The 25,428-nt window shown below is 42.2% G+C and overlaps 1 protein-coding gene across 11 annotated transcripts in view; it reads right to left on the bottom strand.

The window, feature by feature from the left end:
* Nucleotides 1–6,263: 6,263 nt before the first annotated feature.
* Nucleotides 6,264–25,428, bottom strand: part of STK33 (serine/threonine kinase 33) — a 160,283-nt gene continuing 141,118 nt past the window's right edge. For all 11 annotated transcript variants that reach the window (XM_054512072.1, XM_054512074.2, XM_054512073.2 and 8 more), the window contains one exon: nt 6,264–7,089. In XM_054512072.1, the coding sequence (XP_054368047.1) occupies nt 6,877–7,089 (213 nt within the window). In that variant the 3' untranslated portion in view covers nt 6,264–6,876. The remainder of the gene's footprint in view (nt 7,090–25,428) is intronic.

Here is a 25,428-nt window from a genome sequence, read left to right on the forward strand (position 1 = left end):
CCTGTTAACCCTGGCTCTCTCTTCACATCCTTTCCCCTCCTCTCCAGCCACGGTGACCCACTCTGGACTTTAAATTCACCTCAAGAGGCCATCTCCACCTCAAAGTCTGATAGCATCTCAACTTAGGATGACCTGGAGGAGCTCTCCATCTCACCGCCAGCCCCCGAGTAGGCCTTCCTTGGTGACTGAAACCACTGTCAGTCTGGTTGCTGAAGCCGAAAGTCCTTCTTGGTCCCCTACCCACTTTTCTTCACCCTCCACGTCTCATCCCTCACTGGATCCTCAGTCTATCTCTAAACCGTGTTTCACCTCCACCCATTTCTCCCCATCTTCTCTGCCACCATCTTACTCAAAGTCCCCTAACCAATCTCCCTGGTTCTCTTTTTGTTCCCCTTGGACTCATTTGTTCCATAGAAGACAGAGTGAACCTTTAATCAGATGTCATTCCCCAGCTGGAAACCTGTCGTGTTTAGAATGAATGGGTTCCTTCCTGTGGCCCCCAAGGCCCAACAGGGCCTGGCCTCCCCCACTATCCTGGCCTTTAGTCAAGGTCCTGGAGTCTACCCAGCTCTGCCCTGGTTCCCTCTGCCTGAAGCGTCCCTTCCTTTAGCTTTCAAGCCTCCTCAGAAAGGCTCCCAAGAAGGCTCCTATCCTGTCGTGATCTATTTTGGTGTTCTATTTACTTCCTTTCTTGCTCTAATCACAGTACATAATTATTTTACATATTTGTATAGATCACGATCGTCTGCCCCACACCAAGACTGCAAGCTCCTCAAGGACAATGACCTTGACTGTCTCTTACCTCCTCTTATGTCCAGTGCCTATCACTGTGCCTGGCAATAGTGAAGGGCCAATTAATAAATATTTCTTGAATGAACAACTGAATCTCTCAGTCCAATTCTACTTAGTGAACATTCTTTGTGCAAGTCCTGCTCCTTGCTGCAGAGTGTGGTGGGGCCACCCTGGAGACATCAGCAGTGGCCGGACTTATTCTCCTGCCGGCAAGCAGAGTGTCCCATAGGCAAGACATCCCGCCAAGCTTCCAGACTGGGGCGGGGAAAGGATGGGACCCGGACAAGACCCCGTGGCTGAAGCATCAAGGTTCCATGACTGAGTTTCCACTGATGGGAGGAAGGGGGTTAACCAATTGAGTAACTCTTCTGGAGGGAAGACACTCTTGTAAAACGTCACCCATGTCAGTGGGCTTTGGGAGGAAGCCTTTCTTCCAAAGCTCCAGAGCAGGACCCAGGATAAGAACTGCCTCCCTTCTCCTGGGGCCAAGTGGTGGAGAGCAGACCTGAGAGATAGCAGCTGGGGCAGGAGGCGCCATCCTTGACTGCTGGGCTTCTTTCCAGAGCAGAGGTCTCCCTCATCCTGTACCAGGTCATGGGCCCGAGCCTCCGGAAACAGTCTGTGCTCCCTGAACCAGGTGCTGTCGGTGTGATGAGGAAAACAGAAGCTTAAAGCAGTAAGGATGGTAAAAGCTGAAAGTATGCGCAAGAGGATGGCGGAGCAGTGTGCCCCCGCTGACTTGTGCACCTGTTTGCCACTGCACAGCTGAGCCCGCTACTTGGTGACGCGGTGCAGGAACTGGAACCGTGATCGTGAGCTTTAGTTCCACACATGTAAGGTGCAGTGGGAGCTACAGCTCCCTGCCCCGGAGAGCATCTGTCTCTCGCGTCTGCACAGACAGGGCTGTCCAGACGCCCACAGGGCCTTTTTTCCCTCTTTGGTCAAAAACACTTCAAAGGTTTCCAAAGACTGCTCCTGATAATGAACAGCCAAAGCATTTAGAATTTATTTTTGTCACGCGGAGTCCTTCAGAATGCAGCTCTCCGTGGTATAGTGCGGCCGCACTTTACTCAAATTCGTCAATACGCAAAATAACCCTACTCCATTTTGAAACCTCGAACCCCAAATTTGCCAACATGACGACTCTAGGCTTTTGCTGGGAGATGGAGGTGTTCATGAGCCACTGACCTTTTGCAACCCTGAGATCAAACTTGACAGCCATCTCCGCCTAAACTACAAAGACATTGAGAGGCATGTAGTGCAACAGTGATCTACTTGAGCCTGCCGGCTAGGTTCAAACCTCTGTTCTGCTACTCCTGAGCTGTGTGACCTTGGACAAGTTTCTTAACCTCTCTGTGCTTAACGTACTCCCCGGTAGGGACAACAGTACCAACGTCACAGGTTGCCGTAAGGATTAAAAGCACACATGTAAAATGCTTAGAAGAGTGTCTGGCATGTGGTAAGTGCTCTGTGAATGTTGCTGCTAGTTTACGTCATTCCCTGAAGATGGGCTTTTGTTAAAAGACAAGACCCCATCCACTAATATGGCTCAAAGTTCACCTTCCAGGAGGACTCTGATTTCTGGTCTACTCAGTGTAAACCAATGCCTGGACCTCTAGTTGCCACCTCTGTGCAAGGCCTTCTTCCTCAGGGTCCAGGGAAGCTGTCCTTTGCTTCATCTTCCACCTGCCTTGCCCCAGGGTCAGACTGCAGATGCCAACACTGGGACTTTGCACTTGCCCCAGGGATGGAGAGGACTTCCTGTGCTGATGAGAAAAAGCTCTCCGAAACGACAGTGTGGTGTCAGGATCTCGTTGGCGGAGCCCATCGTGGGTGAGAGGGTCAAAGATTGTGTGTCCGTCCCCCAAGGGCAGGGAGCTCGGTGCAATCTCTGCATCAGCGCCGGGGATATGAATGAGCTGGAGATGCTGCAGAACCCATTAGGAGAGGGGGATGCGGCGGCACGGATGCGTGGCCCCGTCCTCTGGGCTGGGCCACGAACTGCTGCAGGTTTTGGGGAGAAGTCCTCTGAGGTCTTCACTCTGGGTTCACTGGGTCCACCTGACATGCCTGGGATGGCACCAGGCAACGGAGAGGGGAGTCGCTGGGCTAGCGGGTGGCGACCCTGGAGTGGCCCTCGTAGTCTTCCCAAAGCCTGCGGTCCCGCGTGCACCTGCTGCTTGAAGTGAGGTCGCTGGGGCAGTAGCCGGAACCCCTACCCCTCTGCCGAGGGCTGCTCCACGGCCTGCAGGGCAACGCGAAGAACCCGCAGAGAGGAAACAGTTGAGCTGATTATACCGAGGAAGGAAGCCACAAAAATGCAAGACAGACACTGAACACGGCCTTCCTCTGAAGAACAAAAGCCAAGAAAATTGGCTCACCAATGAGAATTAAGTGATAATAATGTACTGCACAGAAATCAAAACCAATTCTAAGCCAGCTCACTCAGAAAAATACAGGATCCTGAAGAGTAAAACTGAACGAGGTGAGACCTTTGAAGAGTGAACATTTTACTTTAAAATGCTTTGTGAAGTGACTTGAGCGCAGGCGAAATCTCCTCTGGGAGAGGAGAAAATCTGGGAAATCTCCTCTGCCGTCCCCTCCTTCAACCCCCCGGGACCACCCAGGGGCACCGCGTGCTTCAGGAAGAGCTCAGCTAGGCTTTCCGCTCTTCACTTGACTGCTATTCGGTAGGAGCGTGGCAGCCGCAGACAGCATGGCCCCAGGTCAAAGGACAAGGAAAGACAGAACCAGCAAGGAGAGGGCCCGGATCGCTCTGGGTCCCAGGAAGAGACCGAGGGTACGCTCAAATGGGGTCGTCGAGGGTTTAACAAAGAGACCACTTGTAAAGGGACTGAGAGAGTTAGGGGAACCCACAAAGGAAGACAGTACCCAGGGCAATAGCCCCTGCTCCTGGCTGGGACCGGACGCCAGCAGGGGCCCACAGCAAGGGACTACAGTGAAGTCCCAGCAGCCTGGCACGGACGGCCCGGGGAATCGGGTGACTGGCCCCCCGCTCTCCTGCCCTCGGATGTCCTGTGGGGGCCTCCCACTGACAGAAGCCCAGGGAGACCGTGAGTGTGGTCCCTGGAGATGAGCCTCTCAGAGCGGAGAGGGCAGAGCAGGGCAGAGCGGCTCGGAGGGGCAGATGGAAGGCAGCCAGTCCAGGGGCGTTTCCCCAAGGCCACAGCTTCTTGGTCTCCAGCCAAGTGCAACCATTATAGGACACAACCTCCCTGGCCAATTTCAAGGCTCTGCTTACTGCTGGGAATGCATGTTTGAACAAAGCCTTTATTCTCTCTACTCCAACAGCAGGGCTGGAATTTAAAAAGCTTCATTTTCAAGACCGGCTGCTTTTGATGTGTCTAACCTGGAACTTACAATTTGGAGTCAAATAGAATTATTTAAACAAAGCAGTTCAGTGATAAGCACAACATGTTTTGGTCTTTTGCTCCTTTCCCCTCGCAACACCCCATAGCATACCTGCTCAAAAGGGAAGGGCGGCCCTGGGGCCACCAGTGAACCTCGCTGAGCTCCCATCCCCCCAGTCTTCGTCTCTTCTGCCTGCATCTTCATCTGGGTGCGTCGGGCACAGGCCCCGGAGGGCAGGCTCTCCCTCAGCCGGGCCCGGGGCCAGCACTCCGCAGCGCATCCTTCCTCTGACACCAGCTCCCGGTTTGGCAGAACCGTGTGTTGGCGTCCAGTGTTCTTGAGTAATTATACTTTGTTTTCTTTCTGCTCCTTCCCCCCAACCCATCTCCCTTGCTCCTCTGATTTAAGCCCTTATCTGATAGCATCTTCTGTTCTCCTCAGCTGAACTTCTCCTCAGCCCCAAGCCTGCGTTTATCAATTTTATCTCCAATTTATTCAATTCGCGGTGTGATCAGCATTTGCATGCCTTGGCAAGGGCTCCTGCTCTGTCCTGTCCTAGTGTCCCTCTGGGTCCTGCAAAGCCCGTCCCTCCATGCAGTGCCCCGGAGAGCTCTCAGTGATGGCTACCAATGCCTTGGAGTTGGCCTATTGGTCACCAAAAACCATTCTGCACCAGAAGAGCTGCTTTTTTTCACAGCCATGAAAGCAAATGAAGAGAGCGAGGCCACATGTCCCCAGATGGTAAAGAGGTACAACAGTTGGGGGAAAAAGCTCAGATATGGCCTGGCCCAGGTGTTCCATACAAATAAATAACAAATCAAAATAATGTGAAAATTCCCTTTAGAAAGAGTGAGCTAAGCTTCTATCAAAATGATTCTACATAAATAAAATGAAGGTCTAGACAGATGAGGGCTGACAGAATGATTTTATGGCGGGAAGGATGGCTGGCCTGGCTTGGTGCTGGAGAGAAAAGGTGCAGACACAAGAACAAGTTATTCATCGACTTCACCTTTCACTCAGTGCCTAGTTCTGGCCCTTGGGCCACGCTTACCGAGCAGAATCGCTAATTCAAGGCCAAAGAGAAATGTGGGCAGAAATCTGGATAATATTAAAGTTAACATCAGACTCCTCTAATACGTGATACAAAAGACTGTATCACTAGGAAAGCAAGAGCATTTTAGATACAGGGAATATTCCATTTTCAGGCTCAGGGGATGAGCAGAATCAAAGCCACTGTGTCCCTTGGCTTTTCGGTGAGGAGAGCAGTGGTTAGCTCTTACCCCTGCCTTCAGGAGGACTCCTAGAGAAGGGAAATCTCCACTTAGCTAATGAGGCCGGGCTTCTCAGCAGGTAAATAGAACATACTCCTTGAAGACTGGCTCACTAAACCCTGACAGAAGGTGTAAAGCTCAGGAGATGGCTTATGGGCTCCTGGTAGGACTGGAGGTAATAACCAGTAAGGGGGAAAGACCTGGAAGGAGCTATGCCAACTCCAGTTTTAAAATAAAGCATTTAAAGCAGGTACACTGTAGCTGGCGGATCCCCCCAGGGAAGCACACCGAAGGCACTCAGAAGGTCCCGACAGAGCTGCTCAGCCAGGGCCAACACAGGCGGGTGCCGGCTTTGCCCGGTTCACGAGTACAGCAGTGTCGTCCACATTAATCCCGCGAGGTACTTCTATCACCGTCAGCCGCTGAGTGGATTTATATGCAACTAGTACGTGCTCCGCAGGCCAGCTGTGCGTCATTTGGGGGGGTCTATGACAATCCCATGGCGGGGGAGGTGGGCTGCAACTAGGTATTACTTTAAGGGGAGGTAAAAGCAAATGCAAACAGCTTCTTTAGAATTTGCTTGGAGGGCCAGGCTAAGCATCTCTTCACCCAGTTTGATCTGGGATGACAAAGTTATTTGCCCAGGTGGAAAGGAGATACCTAATAACACCCAGGGTGATGATGTATTTTCCCCGGTACCCAGCTTCGTGACCTCCCACCAAAGCTGCGCGCCTACCGTCGCAGAAGCAGGCCAAACGTAACTTGCACGAGGGCTTCAAGACCTTATTCTCTCCACCTCTGGTGAACACAAAAATTAACGTGCATGGGTAACATCTGTTTTTTATTGATTCAATCAATATATTGGGAATTTAGCAGCAAGTTAATGGCAAGCAGCTACAAAATCTATTTTTCTACATGTAAAATAAGTTGTCTTAAATACTCTATAGCAACCTAAAATCACAAGAACACATGTGAATGGCTGAAGCGCTTCTGCTGTTATGCCTCTGGCAAGTTTATTAGTGATTTCCTAACAAAATCTTCCAGTGCCAAGTGCACATAATGATTCGGAACCTCCACTGCCATATCCGGCTCTCATTTTCTCCTACAAATCATTGTGCCTAAATATGAGAATCTGAAGGAAAACTGAGCAAGCATGCCCACCGCCTTGCTTTGAGGGCCTGTACCCTCTAAACAACTCTCGAAACCCCTTGGGTTGGTTGCGGCCACAGCCCGCCATGGAGCCGGGTGGCCGTTGGCCTTTAACCGCGGGCTGCCGGGGACCGGCTCGCCTTGGCGGTGCAGCCGGTGCAAACGCATGGCAGGGCTCAGCAGGGCTAAGTGGCTAAAGGCTCCTCCTGGTCCTGGCCCCCCCCCTCCATCGCCTCGTCTTAGCGCCAGCAGGAGCAGCTCTGTGTTTGTACCGTGCATCAGTGAAGGACACTTAGAGTTTCCTTTTGGTTCCAGGCATGGCATTGGATTTGGCCGTGTACTTGGTTGCTGTCCCTTGGCTCGAAGTCATGGGGGATTTCTCTGGCCCTGCCCTGAAGCCACCTGGAAGGTGTCTGCTAGATGTGGAACTTGCACACTTCGTGCCCAAGGTGTCCGCGTTCTCCTTCTTGCGGGTCACAGGGAATTTCTTTACATAAGCCGTGGACTGGAAATAAAAGAAAAGGCCTGGATTAACTTTCAGACAGGAAGCAATAGACACCAATTCAAAAAAGCAAGGGACCACAAAGCTGCCCAGGATCTGCGAGGTGGAGCGCTCTCCCAAGGGGAGACATAATCACACCACAGAGCTGCTATTAAATGCCAGAGTAAGGTCCTTTAGCGCCATCAAGAAAAGAGGCTTGTTTAGGGTTCGGGGTAGCGCAAACTAGAGGCACAATTTCAGATCGTCTGCCACGCAAAATCAAAGTAAATGTCTACAACATGTGCACAGGGAAGTCGGCCAGGACAGAACCGTACCCACTGCATCTTTACCAGATTTCTAGGCCGGCTCTGCCATGCCGTTCTCTGTGCTAACTCCAGGGACTGGCTTCTAATCCCAGTCACTCCACTCGGGCAGGTCCACGGACCTCTCAGAGTCTCGATGCCATGCGGGTAAACAGGGACCATGCATTAGCACATTTCCCACATGGGTTCACTCTGACAATGCACGAAGATGGTGGCCGGTAAAGTGCTTCTTTAAAGTACAAACCAAGTAGGAGAGATCTCAATAGGCAATTGTGTTTTCTCAGGTCACCTCACCCCACGGCAGAGGAAATGGTCTTCAATTCTGCTGTCGTGAGGGAAGCAGAGTCCATTTTGACCTTACACCCATTTTAGAAGTGATCACTTCTCCTGAAATGAAGGCGAGCACAGAACAGAACAGAAAAGAGCAGAGAACGTCTTAGGAGAGGGGGACACAGCAGGGTGGGGGATGAGACATGGGAAAATAGATGCAGTAGGCCTCACGTACACAGAACCGTCTGGAAGGGGCTCAGATGTTTAACACTCTGGTGAATGCAAAGTTACTCTACATAGGAGTTGATAATCAGGTTAGCAATTTTCAAAGGATGTGAAAACATTACAGGTAACACACTACACATAAACCTGGTTTCTTTGATCACTCAGGCTCTTGTGATACCAGTGGCCATGTTTTATACACGGTAGTAGGCACTTAATATCGATTTGCCCGATGAACAAGTGACCTCCCAGGGCCCCAGCAGAACTTCAGGTCATTTATGATTTTGGACAGCTATATTTAGAGAAAGAGAAAAGCCACCTGACGTGTGCTGTATTGCAGACAGCCCTGAGGTATGTGCCTCTTTGGAACATCACTCGTGTATGGCTTCATAACAGTGTATGCTAAGTCTCGAGCTCGTATATTTGTAGATTGAAAAATTAGTCTACATTTGGAAATGTAAAAAAGTCCTTTTCTCCATAGATCTTTTTTCCCAACAAAATTTCTAGGTTGCTTCCACGTGTATTCCTTCACGAAACAGAAAATACTGAAAATGCATTAGCATTCAGCCATACAGCCTCTACCCTCTCACTGAGAATGTCCACGTGCCACAACGGGGTGAGAGTCAACTCCCCCGATGTTCCCACGTCCAGTGGAGAGAAGCTGCTTTGTTGAATGCAGCACTGATCCCTAAGACAGGAAACCTATCTTGGAAATTTCAATTCATGAAAGTTTAATTCACTTGACATACAAATCCTATTAAAAGGCGAATCTCAGTGTAACCTTCTCCCTTTTGACATTTCCACCTTTTGAGCTATCACCCAAGTAGTCGAGGAAATGTTTTTCAACGTGTCCACTACAACTACTGTTCTCTAGAGTAGGAACAGAGACTCTGGCGTTTTCTTTTTAATGCGTGCAAATTCATATCTATCTTAACACTTCCATTCTTCTCCACGGTTCCATTTGTTAGTGGACTTGAGTCACGAAAGTAGACTAGAAGTTGCTTCACCAGGAAGAAATACTCAGAAACAGTCTCTGTGGGTGGGGGTAGTGATGCAGATTAGTTTTTCCAAAATCACTAGAGGCTCTGGTATTTTCTTCTTGGATAAGATATCTTAAGATAATCCTCAGGATTTCCTGGCAAAGGGGAAGGGAAGAGGAAACTAAACCAAAATGTTTGCTTACTTCAGTGCAGAAACATGATATTTCTCAGTTTCATTCTTGAGCAAGATGAGGAAATGATATTCCTCGGCTACATTTCTTTATTTTATTTATTCATATCCAATTTTAGTGATATATTTTTAAAATAGATGGCACACCCCCATGATTTAATATTCACAGTGTTAAAAATCTCCTCCCTGCTTCCCAGTTAACTCAGCTCTGCCCCACATCAAAGACAACCAATATTATCAATTCACAGTGTACATTTCCAGAGAGAGGTCATGCATCTTCAAGCAAATATTAAGTGGAACCAAACTGAATTGGTAGTCATTTCTGCAGGTCAAAAACAGCCTAATAATGGCAATTGCATATGGTTCGGTCCAATCCATATGTTGACATGCTTTCTTCTCCCTTTTTTTACACAAATGGTAGCCCACTATAAGCACTCTTTTACATCTTGATTTTTTTCAACTAATGATTATCTTGAGGATCCTTCTGTGTCCATACGTAAAAAAGGGTGCTCATTCTTCTTTTCGGCAATGCAGGCTTCTCTTGTTTGAAGGGACTACAATTTATTTAGCCAGTCCCTTCACAGTGGGCATTCAGGTTGTTTCCAAACTTTTCCTAGTACAAATAGTGCTGCTGTGAATAATCTTGCACTTGTGTCATTTTGTGGGTGTGCAAGTATGTCTACAGGATATATATTTTAGAAGTGGGACTCCTGGGTCAAAATATAGATGGATTTGTAGTTTTCAAAGCTACGGCCATATCGCCTTCCACTGCAGTTGTACCAATCTATATTCTTACCAGCAACATATGAGTGCCTGTTTTCTTATTTCTTTCTCAATTTGGTTTTAATACATATTCAAATTAATACAGTCATCTATATTTTATTTTATTTTTTATTTTTTATTTTTTTAAAGATTTTATTTATTTATTTATTAGAGAGCGAGCGAGAGAGAAACAGCATGAGAGAGGAGAGGGTCAGAGGGAGAAGCAGGCTCCCCGCCGAGCCGGGAGCCCGATGTGGGACTCGATCCCAGGACCCCAGGATCATGACCTGAGCCGAAGGCAGTCGCTCAACCAACTGAGTCACCCAGGCGCCCAGTCATCTATATTTTAATTGAACTCCAAGTTGGCCTAAAACTGTTGCACTGAAACAAATCTCAATATTTGTTCCTTTACTCTCTGGTGACATCAACGTAAATCTACTCACCTTTATGCGAATGTTTATTGCAAATGCTTAGAAGCTTCTGTGTGTATGCGTGTACCTTGTAAGATGTGTTGTGTGTGTGTGTGTGTGTGTGTGCGCGCGCGCACATGTACACTTTACCATTTCTCTTTGCTAATTTGCAGTTGCGTTAAGTTTAGGATGCCACTGTTCAGGAATCAGAATTGTAAGAGCTTTCCTGAAGACTCTCAGTCTCCCCTCTTAAATATCACCTCACTGAAACTGTGCTCTGATGTTAACAAAACATGGGTGCAGGCTGGCCCTCATGGTGTCTGTCCTTCAGACTGAGCTGTAGCTTTCTTCACCGAGAGCCACTCCTCTCATCTCCCTGAACACAAATGGCCAAGGCAAATTCCAGCTTCTAGGCTTTTCTCTAGGAATATAAACAAATCTTAATGTTTCAGGGATTTCCTCTGCAGGTTACAGGTTATCTAAATTTTAGGTTTGTTTTTCTTCTCTCATAGTTGAGGGGATTCCTCAGGGATCTATGCTGTCACTGATGCAATTTACAGTTTTGTAAGTAACATGACAGAGAAATGAAAACTGAAATTGCCAAGGCTATAGGAATTACTAAGATCTTCCCGGTCATAAAAGGCAAATAGAAGGTGAGGATCTCCCGTAAGATTGCACAGAGGGGGAGGAAGATGAGAGGGGAAATTCAATATTCCGGTCTGGGGGAAAAGAGTCTAAATGATCATTATGAGATTGTTGGCCATCATTATCTGTCCAAGACAAGGATCTACAAATCACTGTAGATTGTTCTCTGAAGATACTGGCGTAACATACCATTGCACAGTGATCAAGAAAACCTGGCTATCATCAGAAAGCATCTTAGAAACAAAGAAAAAAATCCTTCTATCCTTATATAAGATCATGAAGAATTCATACCTGAAACACTGCAATCAGCTTGAACAGAGATAAAGGAACCAGAGAAGGTTTACAGACAGGTTACTAATATGATTAATGGATGGAGGTTTCTTTACAAGAGAGCTCTTCGGTCTAGAAATATAAAGACTGAGAGGACATATATAATCACACTCTGTAGAATGCAGAAGGGGAGAGAGCTCAGCTCTGTGGAGCTAGACGGTGTCTCTGAGTGCTGCAGTCAGGATGGTTACACCAGGGGCTGGCCCAAGCAACATTTCAATTGTTCCTCAGCCTTGACAGACTCTTACCACTTGGGACGGTTGAAGAATAGTCAGCCCTACTGGAGGCAGGATGATGGAAAAGATGACCTTTCAAGTTTCCTCCAGTTTCATCTCTTAGTAACTCAGCACCCTTGGCCTGATTTCTCCAGCTCATATTATTCATCTTGGAAAGGGGCTCCATGTGTGCAAGGGAAGATATGTAACAAGAAAATTGGGCTAAATACACATATTTCATTATTCACTGGCATAACTTTAACCTGATGAACTCATCTGGTGATAATGGATGCAAAACCTGTAAGCTCTAGGCATATCCCTGCAAGTTAATACCAGTACATGATTACTAGAAACTGTTACCATTTCTCTGAATTTTGAGTAAAATACATGCTATTTAAGTAAAGTGGTTTATCACCATAGCAACCATTTCTAGAGTCACACATTCAAATTATAGGCCTGCACAAGGTCCAAGTGACGGAACATTCTGATACAAGTTTTCAGCTCCAGCTTTGCTTGCAATGGTCACCCACATTCTCTCACATTCCTATGGTTTTCAGAAGGAAGAAGGAAGGGAAAGAAAAACGAAAGGGAAGAAGAGTAATTAACTTCCAGATATATAGAGTTGTTTTATAAGGCTACCTACATAAATAGCTGGGCCTTGTAGGGAGTTAATGAAAATAAAATCTAACTTGCAAATTAGAGAGATATAAATTTCTCTTTTCTTTTTTAGTTAAAGTACAATTTACATCCAGTAGAATGTACAAATCTCAAGTGTACAGTTTGATAAGTTTTGACAATACACAGACCTGTATAACCAACACCCCAATCAAGAAATAGAACAACTCCCTACAAATTTCCCAGGGGCCACATCCCACTCAACTCCTTCCCATCCTGAAGCTACCAGTGTTCTGATATTTTTCAACATAATTACTTCTCTGAAACTTCATGTAAATGAAACATACTGTGTGTACTCTTGTGTCTGACTTCTTTTGCTTAACATGTTTTTAGATTGAAATTTATATTGAGATTCTAAAAAAAGAAACTTTTACTGAGATAATTCTAGAGTCTCATGGTATTACAACATATGTTTTTGAGATTCACCCATGTATTAATGGTTCATTCCTTTTTATTATCAAGTAGTATTCCATTGTATGGATATACCACAATTTGTTTATCCATTCTTCTATTAATGGATATTTGGGCTGTTTCCAGTTTGGGGCTCTTTATATATAAAGCTGCTATAAATATATCCTACAAGTCCTTTTTTGAACTCAAATTTGGGATTTATGGATAAATGATAAGTAAATGTTTAACTTTATAAGTAACTGCCCAACTGTATTCCAAAGAAACTGTACCATTTTGCAATCCACAAGCAATATAGGAAAATTCTACTTGCTCTAATATTTGCTAAAATATGAACTTGTCTTTTTAAATTCTGGCCATTCTAGAAAGGATACAGTGATGTATCATTGTAGCTTTTCCTATTATCATTTGCATTCTCCTGATAACTAGTGATGTTGCATATTTTATATGCTTATTGCCTATTAGTATATTTTCCTATCTGAAATGTCTGTTCAAATCTTATGCATATTTTAAAAGTGGAGTTGCCTTATTATTATTGAGTTGTAGGAACTGTCTCAATATTTGGGAAACAAGTCCTTTGTTAGATACATCTATTGAAATTTTTTTCTCCCCTGTCTGTGGCTTGCCTATTCCATTTCTTAATATGCTTTAGATGAGAAAATGCATTTACTTTGAAGAAGTCCATTTGATCTGACTTTTTAAAATGCTGCCTGGTGTTCTAAGAAATCTTTGACTACTCTCTGGTTGGAAGATATTCTCCTACGTTTTCTCCTATGAGCTTTACAGTTTAGCTTTTAGATTTAGGTCTACTACCATTTCAAATTAATTTTTGTGTACAGTGTAAGCTGGGGGGTCAAAGTTCATTTTTCCCCATATGGATATCTTATTAGTTTAGCACTATTTACTGGAAAAACAACAACAACAACTATCTTTTCCCCTATTGAATGGCTTTGAAATCTCTGTCAAAAATCAGCTGACTACCTAAGGGTGGGTCTATTTCTAGATTGTATTTTGTTTTCTGGATTTGTCTATTCTTACATCAATACCACATTGTATTAATTACTGTAGCTATATTGTAAGTGCTGAAACCACGTCATGTAAGTTCTCCAACTTTGTTTTTTTGAGCGATTTTGGCTATTCTCGGTCTTACATATTTCCAAACAAATTTTAGAAGCATCTTGTCAATTTCTAACAGAAAAGCAAAGCCCTCGATTTTAATTGGGATTGCTTTAAAGTTATAAATCAGTTTGGGGAGAATTGACATCTTAACAGTATCAAATCTTCCAATCCACAAACATGGTATTTCTTTCCAAATATTTCAGTCTTCTTCAATTTCAATGTGTTGTGGGATTTGGTATAAATATTTTACACATATTTTGTTAGAGTTAAGACTAAGTATTTTATGTTTCATGATATTTTAAATGGTATTTTAAGATTTTGTTTTTTAATTATTCATTGTTAGTATATCAAAATACACTTTATTTTTGTATACAGATCTTGCACCCTGAAAACTGTTTAATTCACATTTTGTAGATTCCATGGGATATTTTTGTACACAATCATGTCATCTATAAATAGAGAGTTTTATTCTTCTTTTCCAGCCTATATAATTTTCTTTTATGTGCCTTGTTGCATTGGCTAAGATCTCTAGTACAATATTAAAGAGAAGTAGAAATGGGCTTCTTTGCCTTTCTCCTACCTTCAGTTGGAAAGTGTTCAATATGTCACCATTAAGAATGATATTAGTTTTGGGGTGTCTGGGTGGCTCAATTGGTTGAGCATCTGAATCTTTGTGTTGGCTCAGGTCATGATCTCATGGGTTATGAGATGGAGCCCCACATCAGGCTCCCCGCTCAGCAGGGAGTCTGCTTAAAGATTCTCTCCCTCTGCTCCCCCCACACACACTTTCTTCCTCTCTCTCTCTCCCCACTTCAAATAAATAAATAAATCTTAAAAAAAAAGAATGATATTAGCTTTAAAAAAAAGAATGATATTAGCTTTAGAGGAGATTTTTTAAATATAAAAATCCCTTAATATATGAAAGAAGTTACCATCTGTTTCTAGTCTACTACTCATGTTTGAGTGTTGAATTTCATCAAATGTTTTTTTCACAATTATTGAGATAGTCATATGGCTTTTCTCCTTTACTTATTAATATGGTGAATTACATTGGTTGATTTTTGGATGTTAATCCAAACATACATCCCTGGAATATACTGTATACTTGATCAAGAATGTGCTATTTCTTTTATATATTTCTGGATTCACTTTGCTAATACTGAGTTTGAGATTTTTATATCTATATTTATGAGAGATACTGGCTAACAATTTCATTTTCTTATAATATCCCTGTCATATTTTGGTATTAAAGTTTACTTGCTTTATAAATGAATTGGGAAATATTCTCAAGAATTTGTGTAACAAGCTTTCTTTTCTGCAAATATTTAAACAACCAGTGAAGTAATTTGAGACTGAAATTTTCTTTACTGGAAAGTTCTTAATTACAGATTCAATTTTTAAAGTAAATATAAAATTATTCAGATTTTGTATTTTTGTATATCTGCTTTGATGTTTTTTAAAGAAATCTGATCATTTCATATAAATATTCTAATTTATTGGGACTAAATCATTCACAATATCCTCTTGTAGGAAGGGTACTTAATTTGTTCTTTTCCTAGCTTATTGAGATGAAAGCTTAGATTCATTATTATTGCTATTGTTTCAAGCAGTCAACATTATTTTACATTTATTCACATATTTACCCTTGCTATTGCCCTTCATACCTTCCTGTAGTCAGGATTTCCATCTGGAGTCATTTTTTTTTTTTTTTACTTTGAGAAATTTCTTTTAGCATTTCTTATAGTAAGAAATGTTGGTAACAAATTCTCTCATCTTCTACATACTTGAAAATATTTTTTTATTTTATCTTTATTTTTGAAGAAAATTATCACTAGATATAGAATTCCAAGTTGGCAGTTTTTTAGTTTTATTTTGCACTTAGGACTTCAACAATGTCACTCCATTGTCTTCTGGCTTCCATTATTTCTGTTGATATATCAAATGTTGCTCCTTCAATGGCAATGTGTTTCTCACCACCACTCTCCTAACCCTGGACACTTTTACAATTTTCTCTCTCTAGTCTAAAGAATTAGGGGACAGAATTCAAAACAACCAGAGACACAAGAAAGTAATGAGGAAATCCCTTAAAGGAGATAGCCAGAGAAAGGGCATCCTAAATCCTACCCAGCCACAGAGAAATGAACTGACCTAAGATTTGAACTGCTGGCTAAGAGACAATTTGCCTCCAACCAACTACTTGCCTGCCAAAACAGAAATATCAACACTTTTTGGAGGAACATAGTCAAATCCAGAATCAGCACAACATAACATTTCCAATGTCTAAGATACAATCCCAGACTACTCAACAGAAATAATAATCAATAGAGACAGACCCTGAGATGACCCAGATGTTGGAATTAGCAAACAAGGATTTTAAAGCAGTTATCGTAACTATTACCAATGATGCAAAGGAAAATATTCTTTGAGGAATAAAGGAAATCTCTGAAGAGAAGTAGAAATAATAAAACAGGATCAAATGGGAATTTTAGAATATAATACCTAAAATTAAATATTCACCAGATAGGTTTAACAGAGAAATGGAGACTGAATCAAGCTGAAGGGAAATGATACCAGATGGAAAACTGGATTTTCAGAAAAGAAATAAGAACATCAGAAATGGTAAATACCTGGGTATATATAACAGACAAAATGTCCTCTTAATTTCTTGGAAATATATATGACTATTTAAAGCAAAAATTAAAACATTGTTTTGTGGGGTTTATAATTATGTAGCTATCATACATGTGACAATTATAGCCTGAAGGCAGGATAAGAGATGAACAGACCCAAATTAATATATGTGGAATTAAAGCAATATTTGTTATAACCCAACCCAATGGGTTGGTTCTCCATAGGGAAAATATACATAGCATATCCTAACAGCTATAGTCCATAAGGGGAGCTGAGCAAAAGCCAGGCTTGGGAGAGGAGGGTAATGATTTGAAAGGTTTCACTAATACTTCCCTTCAACTGTGGAAGTCTGGCTAAGCTTGTGGTAAAACCTAAGCCTTACACAGAAGGTTCTAGTGGGAGTAGTAGGGACAAAATCCTATGAATCCAAATTAGCATTGGCATTATAAAAAGCATGAGTCAAAGAACAACATGTCAAGATTCATGTTAGCATGGTTATTTGTACCTGTATTAGTCACCTATTGCTGCACTTATACTACAGTGTTTGGGAGGTCCCTCAAATCACCCCCAGGTTCCATGATTCATTAGAAGGATTCACAGGACTCAGTATATAGTTGTACTCATTGCTACAATTTATTACAAAGCACAGTTAGCAAAGGTAAGAGGCACTTGAGGTGAAGTCCAGTAGAAACCAGGCTCAAGGTTCCAAGGGTCTTCTCTCAGGAGTCACATAGAATGCACTTAATTACCCCAGCAATGAGTTGTGACAACACATGTCAAATGTTGCCGAGCAGGAAAGGTCTTAGAGATGGAACCCTAGGTTTTTACTGGGAACTGGTCATGTAGGCAGTCTCTGCCTAGCACCTACCAAAATCCCAGACCCCCAGAAGAAAAGCAGGTTGCAGCATAAACTGAATTGTTTACATAGTTTAGGCAGAATGAATCATTCTTAATCAGATAATGATAGCAACCAAATCCAAGTTCCCAGAAACCAGCCAAGGGCCAACCTTGCAAGCAGGTCTTTTCAAGGTGAGCAGCTTAGGTCTGCTATGTTAATGCTTTTCTGTACAACTACGTGACAAATGACTATAAAAGTCTCAGTTAGCTGTAGGGGTTGGCCATGCTAGGCTAGACCAGACTTCAGGTTTTGTATTAGATTCAAGTCTGCTCCACAAATCTCCATAATTCCAGGAACTGTGGCTCCCTGCAGGCATGTTCTTCTCAAAGCAGGTAGCAGAAATACAAGAGAACAAGCTAAATCACACGAACACTTTTAAGTCTCTACTTACATCTCACCTCTTAACATTCTATCAGCCAAAATAAGTCATACAGTTCAAACCAACACTAGTGGGGTGAGAAAATATCCTTCCTTCATCTACTCTAGTAGGGAGAACTGCAATGTCACACGGCAAAGGTTGTGAATGTACAAATCGCTTACAGAGAGGGATTAAATAATTGGGAAAAGTAATCTAATCTACCACAGTATCCTAGGGACCTCACGAAACTCAGAGGGCAAATGAGGTTGGAAGCATCACCTTATCACCTTTGAAAATGATATTTCTTGGTTTGTTCATACCCAAAAGGAAATATACCTCAAGGAGACTTGAAGCTGACAGGAAAGAAACGTGCAATTTTTGTAATAGTCTATGCAAGTTCTTTAGCAATATAATAATAGAAGCAATAAAGCTAACTTTAAGAAGTGCTTACCATGTCAAGAATGTCACATGCATTATTTTATTTAATCCCTGGTTGATACCATCACTATTCCCATTTTATAGATGAGGAACCAGAGGCCAAGAGGTTTGTCCAAGGTTATAAAGCTTATAAGCGGTGAAGCCAGGATTTGAATACAGGCAGCCTAGATCCAGAGCTTGTGCTTTTAACCATTATATTTTAAGTGCATGCCAGATTGCAAGGCTTCAATATTGGACTACTAAAGTGTGCCAAAGTTGTGGAAGCACCACCAAATTTGCACATGATTCACATGGGCTCAGAAAGCTAAGGTTTAATTTGTCAAGAGAAGAAAATTTTTATCCTACTCAACAAAAATACCAAGAAAACCTGACTCTTTCTCATAGAAATATATCAACATACCACAGTTCAACTGTTTAATTTCAATGTTCTTTAAATGCAAACATTTCTTGTCTTTGAAGAACTGCTACATGAATACATTTTATTGATCAAAATAACTTTTCAAAGTTTCTAGGCAACCTTGAATATCTACTTTCTAGATGAAAGTATCTGCTACATATACTGTCTCCTGTGACACTGTAAAGGCCACGTTTTCAGTGGAGAAAAATGATCACAAAAGGAAACAATCAGAAAAATCTTCCATTTTCATTAAACAAGTACATTCAATACTATGTTCAATAAATAACAATGAAGAAGTATCTCCTTTATGAAGCAAGAATTCTGTAATGCAAATATACATCCAGAATTTTTAGTCCCTCCCTCCACGGTGATGGGAAAGTGCACTTTAATTACCAGACATTCATTTCTCAGTTGTTTTCTGAGCTTAATAAATAATGAGAGTATTGTACTACTTATCAGAAATCACTAAGGACATAATGTTAAAAGGCATGTTTTCGCAATAAGCAATGGTCTGCCAAGCATCTCATTTGAAGATGAGTAAAATGCTGTTGTAGGAGTTGAAGTCTTGGGTCTACCTGATAGAATGGAGTAAGAACCCACTGTGGGGAATTTAGAGGGTTACTAAAGACACAAAACATTACCTAGATGTACTCAGCCTATAAAACATGAAATATACACAAGAGGACATTTCTACCTTCGAAGAACACGATTACCCAAATTAGGCTAAAAATCGGAAAGAAAAAGAAAAAAAAAAAAGGACATGGCCAAATGCCAACTATTTGATGACAAGTCTAGAAGAGTGTAGTGTGATACCTCAGTCCAAACATGAACAATGAGGAGATGCAGAATATATTTTTCTATGATGACCACAGCATTTGGAACGAAGGGATGGTTATTCAGTGACAGAGGAAAATGCTCAGGTCAAGTGTTTTGATTTTGTTTATAACAAATCCTCACTTCCTCTGCTAGTCTTCCAAGAGCTCTGCCACTTAGCCAAAAAGCATGATGACCCTGGCTTGTAAAAAATACAAAATCAGAGCTCCAAATGGATTTCTGAGATTCTCCGGAAGAGAGAACCATGATACAATGGAAAACAGGAACTGATGGCAGATTTCCACTTAAATTAAAGCCAAATTTCAAAATCTTTAATGGAAAAAGAATTTACTTAATTTATTAGGTATAAAATATTTATGTTATCACATCAAATTGTTCATATAATCTAATTTTAACATCAAAATTTTCCCCATGGGAAATATTTTAATATTCATAGAATAATTTTAATAAAATTAAAATTTCACTCTTAAGAATATTAATTACTATGTGAATCCTGTGTGGACTCAAGAGTAAAGGGCAAGGGGGAGCAAGATGGCAGAGGAGTAAGAGACCTGGATTTCATCTGGTCTCAGGAATTCAGCTGGATAGGGATCAAACCATTCTGAACACCTACGAACTCAACAGGAGATCAAAGAAAAGAATAGAAACAACTCTCTGAACAGAAAAGCGACCACTTTCTGGAAGGTAGGATGGGCAGAGAAGTGAATCCGAGGCGATATTCGGGAGGATAGACGGCGGGGGAGGGGGCCTCCGTTGGCCGCTTCTGGCAAGTGATAGAGCCACGGAGCACAAAATCGGAACTTTTAGAAGTCTGCTCCGCTGTGGGATGTCGCTCCAGTGGCTAAGCGGGGGGTGGAACCCTCGTGGGACAGTGTGGTCTCAGGACCCTCGGGGTCACAGAAAGACCGGGGGTGCCTGAGGGCAGCAGAGCTCCCAGGTATCAGAGCGAGGAAGCCAGCTGCAGAGACAGAGCCAAGGCGCGGGCTCTCAGCTCAGGGTTGCCATAAACCGTGATCCGCGACACAGTCGGGCCACTGCTCCTCCAGCAGGGACCTAACAAGCGGCAGATCTGGGGAGACTCCCCTTCCTCCCCCGGGAGGAGCGGCCCAGGAGCGCACCACAGGGATCTGCTGGGTTTGGAGACTCCACACCGAGTCGGGTGCCAGAGATAGAAACGCTTGGTCACAGGCCCGGTGAGCACAGAGTGCAGCCGGAGACTGGGGAGATAGGAGTGATTGACGGCTTTTCTCTGGGGCTGCACTGAGGAGTGGGGCCCCGAGTTCTCAGCTCCTCTGGGGCGGAGATTGGGAGGCCACCATTTTCTCTCTCGGTCTCCAAAGCTGTACGGAAAGCTTGCAGGGAACAAAAGCTCCTGAGAGCAAACCTGAGCAGATTACTTAGCCCGAACCGGGCAAGGGCGGGGCAATTCTGCCTCTGGCAAAGACATTTGGGAACCATGGCAACAGGCCCCTCCCCCAGAAGATCAGCAAGAACAGCCAGCCAAAACCAAGTTTACCGATCAATGAGAACAGCAGAACTCCAGCGCTAGGGGAATACTGCACATAGAATTCATGGCTTTTTTTACCATGATTCTTTAGTCTTTCAAAGTTAATTTTTCTTTTTCCCTTTTTCAACCAACATCTTATCAATCCCTTTTTTAAAAAACATTTTTATTTTTCATTTTTAGAGTCATATTCTATCCCTTCATAGTGGTTACCCTTATTTTTGGCACATATATGTAAGTTGTTCTCTCTTTAAAATTTTGAGATACAGTTTCTTCTAACAGATCAAAATATACCCTAAATCTCTAGTGTATGGCTTTGTTCTACTCTCCTGCCTGATCACATTCTCTCCCCTTTTTTTTTTAAATCCTCTTCTTTCTTTTTTCAAACAACTTCTTATCAATTCCTTTTATAAAATTTTTTATAATTTTCATCTTTACAGTCATATTCCATCCCTTCATCATATCAACCCTTATTTTTGTACATATATAAGTTTTTCTTTCTTTAAAATTTTGGGAGGCACTTTCTTCTAACAGACCAAAATACACCCCAAATCTAGTGTGTGGCACTGATCTATGCACCAGCCTGATCATATTTGATCATATTCTGGTTTTTTGTTTTGTTTTGTTCTGTTTTTGTTTTTATCTTTTTTCTTTCTTTCCCTTTCTTTTCTCCTGGCTTCAGGTCTTTTCTGATTTGTTTAGAGTATATTTTCTGGGGACGTTGTTACCCTGTTAGCATTTTGTTCTCTCATTCATCTATTCTCCTCTGGACAAAATGACAAGATGGAAAAAATCACCTCAACAAAAAGAACAAGAGGTAGTACCGACTGCCAGGGACCTACTCAATACGGACATTAGTATGATGTCGGATCTAGAGTTCAGAATCATCACTTTAAAGATACTAGCTGGGCTTGAAAAAAGCATGGAAGTTATTAGAGAATCCCTTTCTGGAGAAATAAAAGAACTAAAATCTAACCAAGTCGAAATCAAAAAGGCTATTAATGAGGTGCAATCAAAAATGGGGGCACTAACTGCTAGGATAAATGAGGCAGAAGAGAGAATCAGTGATATAGAAGACCAAATGATGGAAAATAAAGAAGCTGAGAAAAAGAGAGATAAACAACTACTGGATCACGAGGGCAGAATTTGAGAGATAAGCAATACCATAAGACAAAACAACATTAGAATAATTGGGATCCCAGAAGAAGAAGAAAGAGAGAGAGGGGCAGAAAGTATATTGGAGCAAATTATAGCAGAGAACTTCCCTAATTTGGGGAAGGAAACAGGCATCAAAATCCAGGAGGCACACAGAACCCCTCTCAAAATCAATAAAAATAGGTCAACACCCTGACATCTAATAGTAAAACTTACAAGTCTCACAGACAAAGAGAAAATCCTGAAAGCAGCTCGGGAGAAGAGATATGTAACCTACAAAGGTAGAACATTAGATTGACAACAGACCTATCCACAGAGACCTGGCAGGCCAGAAAGGACTGGCATGATATATTCAGAGAACTAAACGAGAAAAATATGCAGCCAAGAATACTATATCCAGCTAGGCTGTCATTGAAAATAGAAGGAGAGATAAAAAGCTTCCAGGACAAACAAAAACTAAAGGAATTTGCAAACACAAAACCAGCCCTACAAGAAATATTGAAAGGGGTCCTCTAAGCAAAGAGAGAGCCACTGTATACACAGACAGTATACAGTAACAGTCACCTTACAGGCAATACAATGGCACTAAATTCCTATCTTTCAATAGTTACTCTGAATGTAAATGGTCTAAATGCCCCAATCAAAAGACACAGGCTATCAGATTGGATCAAAAAACAAGACCCATCGATATGCTGTCTGCAAGAGACTCATTTTAGACCCAAAGACACCACAGATTGAAAGTGAGGGGGTGGAAAACAATTTACTATGCTAATGGACACCAAAAGAAAGCTGGGGTGGCAGTCCTTATATCAGACAAATTAGATTTTAAACCAAAAATTGTAATAAGAGATGAGGAAGGACACTATATCCTCCTTAAAGGGTCTATCCAACGAGAAGATCTAACAATTGTAAATATCTATGCCCCTAATTGGAACAGCCAATTATATAAGGCAATTAATAACAAAAGCAAAGAAACACACTGACAACAATACAATAATAGTGGGGGACTTTAACACCCCCTCACTGAAATGGACAGATCATCTAAGAAAAAGATCAACAAGGAAATAAAGACTTTAAATGACACACTGGACCAGACGGACTTCACAGACATATTCAGAACATTCCATCCCAAAGCGACGGAATACACATTCTTCTCTAGTGCCCATGGAACATTCTCCAGAATAGATCACATCCTAGGTCACAAATCAGGTCTCAACCGGTACCAAAAGATTGGGATCATTCCCTGCCTATTTTCAGACCACAATGCTTTGAAACTAGAAATCAATCACAAGAGGAAAGTCGGAAAGAACTCAAATACATGGAGGCTAAAGAGCATCCTACTAAAGAATGAGTGGGTCAACCAGGAAATTAAAGAAGAATTTAAAAAATTCATGGAAACCAATGAAAATGAAAACACAACTGTTCAAAATCTTTGGGATGCAGCAAAGGCAGTCCTAAGAGGAAAGTATATAGCAATACAAGCCTTTCTCAAGAAACAAGAAAGGTCTCAAGTACACAACCTAACCCTACACCTAAAGGAGCTGGAGAAAGAACAGCAAATAAAGCCTAAACCCAGCAGGAGAAGAGAAATAATAAAGATCAGAGCAGAAATCAATGAAATAGAAACCAAAAGAACAGTAGAACACATCAACAAAACTAGGAGCTGGTTCTTCAAAAGAATTAACAAGATTGATAAACCCCTGGCCAGACTTATCAAAAAGAAAAGAGAAAGGACCCAAATCAACAAAATCATGAATGAAAGAGGAGAGATCACAACCAACACCAAAGAAATACAAACAATTATAAGAACATATTATGAGCAACTCTATGCCAGCAAATTAGATAACCTGGAAGAGATGGATGCATTCCTAGAGATGTATCAACTACCAAAACTGAACCAGGAAGAAATAGAAAACCTGAACAGACCTATAACCACTAAGGAAATCGAAGCAGTCATCAGAAATCTCCCAACAAACAAAAGCCCAGGGCCAGATGGCTTCCTAGGGGAATTCTACCAAACATTTAAAGAAGAATTAATACCTATTCTTCTGAAACTGTTCCAAAAAATAGAAATGGAAGGAGAACTTCCAAACTCGTTTTATGAGGTCACCATTACCTTGATCCCAAAACCAGACAAAGACCCCATCAAAAAGGAGAATTACATAGTAATCAACATAGTATTAGAAGTCCTAGCCACAGCAATCAGACAACAAAAAGAAATGAAAGGCATCCAAATCGGCAAAGAAGAAGTCAAACTCTCACTGTTTGCAGATGATATGATACTTTATGTGGAAAACCCAGAAGACTCCACCCCAAAACTGCTAGAACTCATACAGGAATTCAGTCAAGTGGCAGGATATAAAATCAATGCACAGAAATCAGTGGCATTCCTATACACCAACAACAAGACAGAAGAAAGAGAAATTAAGGAGTATATCCCATTTACAATTGCACCCAAAACCATAAGGTACCTAAGAATAAAATCTAACCAAAGAGGCAAAGGATCTCTACTCAGAAAACTATAAAATACTCATGAAACAAACTGAGGAAGACACAAAGAAATGGAAAAACGTTCCATGCTCAAGGATTGGAAGAACAAATATTGTGAAGATGTCAGTGCTACCTAGAGCAATCTACACATTCAATGCAATCCCCATCAAAATACCATCCACTTTTTTCAAAGAAATAGAACAAATAATCCTAAAGTTTGTATGGAACCAGAAAAGACCCCAAATAGCCAGAGGAATGTTGAAAAGGAAAAGCAAAGCTGGCGGCATCACAATTCTGGACTTCTAGCTCTATTACAAAGCTGTCATCATCAAGACAGTATGGTACTGGCACAAAAACAGACACATAGATCAATGGAACTGAACAGAGAGCCCAGAAATGGACCCTCAACTCTATGGTCAACTCATCTTCGGCAAAGCAGGAAAGAAGGTCCAATGGAAAAAAGACAGTCTCTTCAACAAACGGTGTTGGGAAAATTGGACAGCCACATGCAGAAGAATGAAACTGGACCATTTTCTTACACCACACACAAAAATAGACTCAAAATGGTTGAAAGACCTCAATGTGAGACAGGAGTCCATCAAATTCTAAAGGAGAACGCAGGCAGCAACCTCTTCGACCTCAGCCGCAGCAAGTTCTTCCTAGAAACATCGCCAAAGGCAAGGGAAGCAAGGGCAAAAATGAACTATTGGGACTTCATCAAGATAAAAAGCTTTTGCACAGAAAAAGAAACAGTCAACAAAACCAAAAGGCAACCGACAGAATGGGAGAAGATATTTGCAAATGACATATCAGATAAAGGGCTAGTATCCAAAATCTATAAAGAACTTATCAAACTCAACACCCAAAGAACAAATGACCCAATCAAGAAATGGGCAGAAGACATGCACAGACATTTTTCCAAAGAAGACATCCAAATGGCCAACAGACACATGAAAAAGTGCTCAACATTGCTCGGCATCAGGGAAATCCAAATCAAAACCTCAATGAGATATCACCTCACACCAGTCTGAATGGCTAAAATTAACAAGTCAGGAAACGACGCATGTTGGGGGGGATGCAGAGAAAGGGGAACCCTCCTACACTGTAGG

The sequence above is a fragment of the Mirounga angustirostris genome, unplaced genomic scaffold, assembly GCF_029215605.1.
Source record: "Mirounga angustirostris isolate CCGP_5_RB_7025 unplaced genomic scaffold, mMirAng1.0.hap1 SCAF_13, whole genome shotgun sequence".
Classification (NCBI taxonomy): Eukaryota; Metazoa; Chordata; class Mammalia; order Carnivora; family Phocidae; genus Mirounga; species Mirounga angustirostris.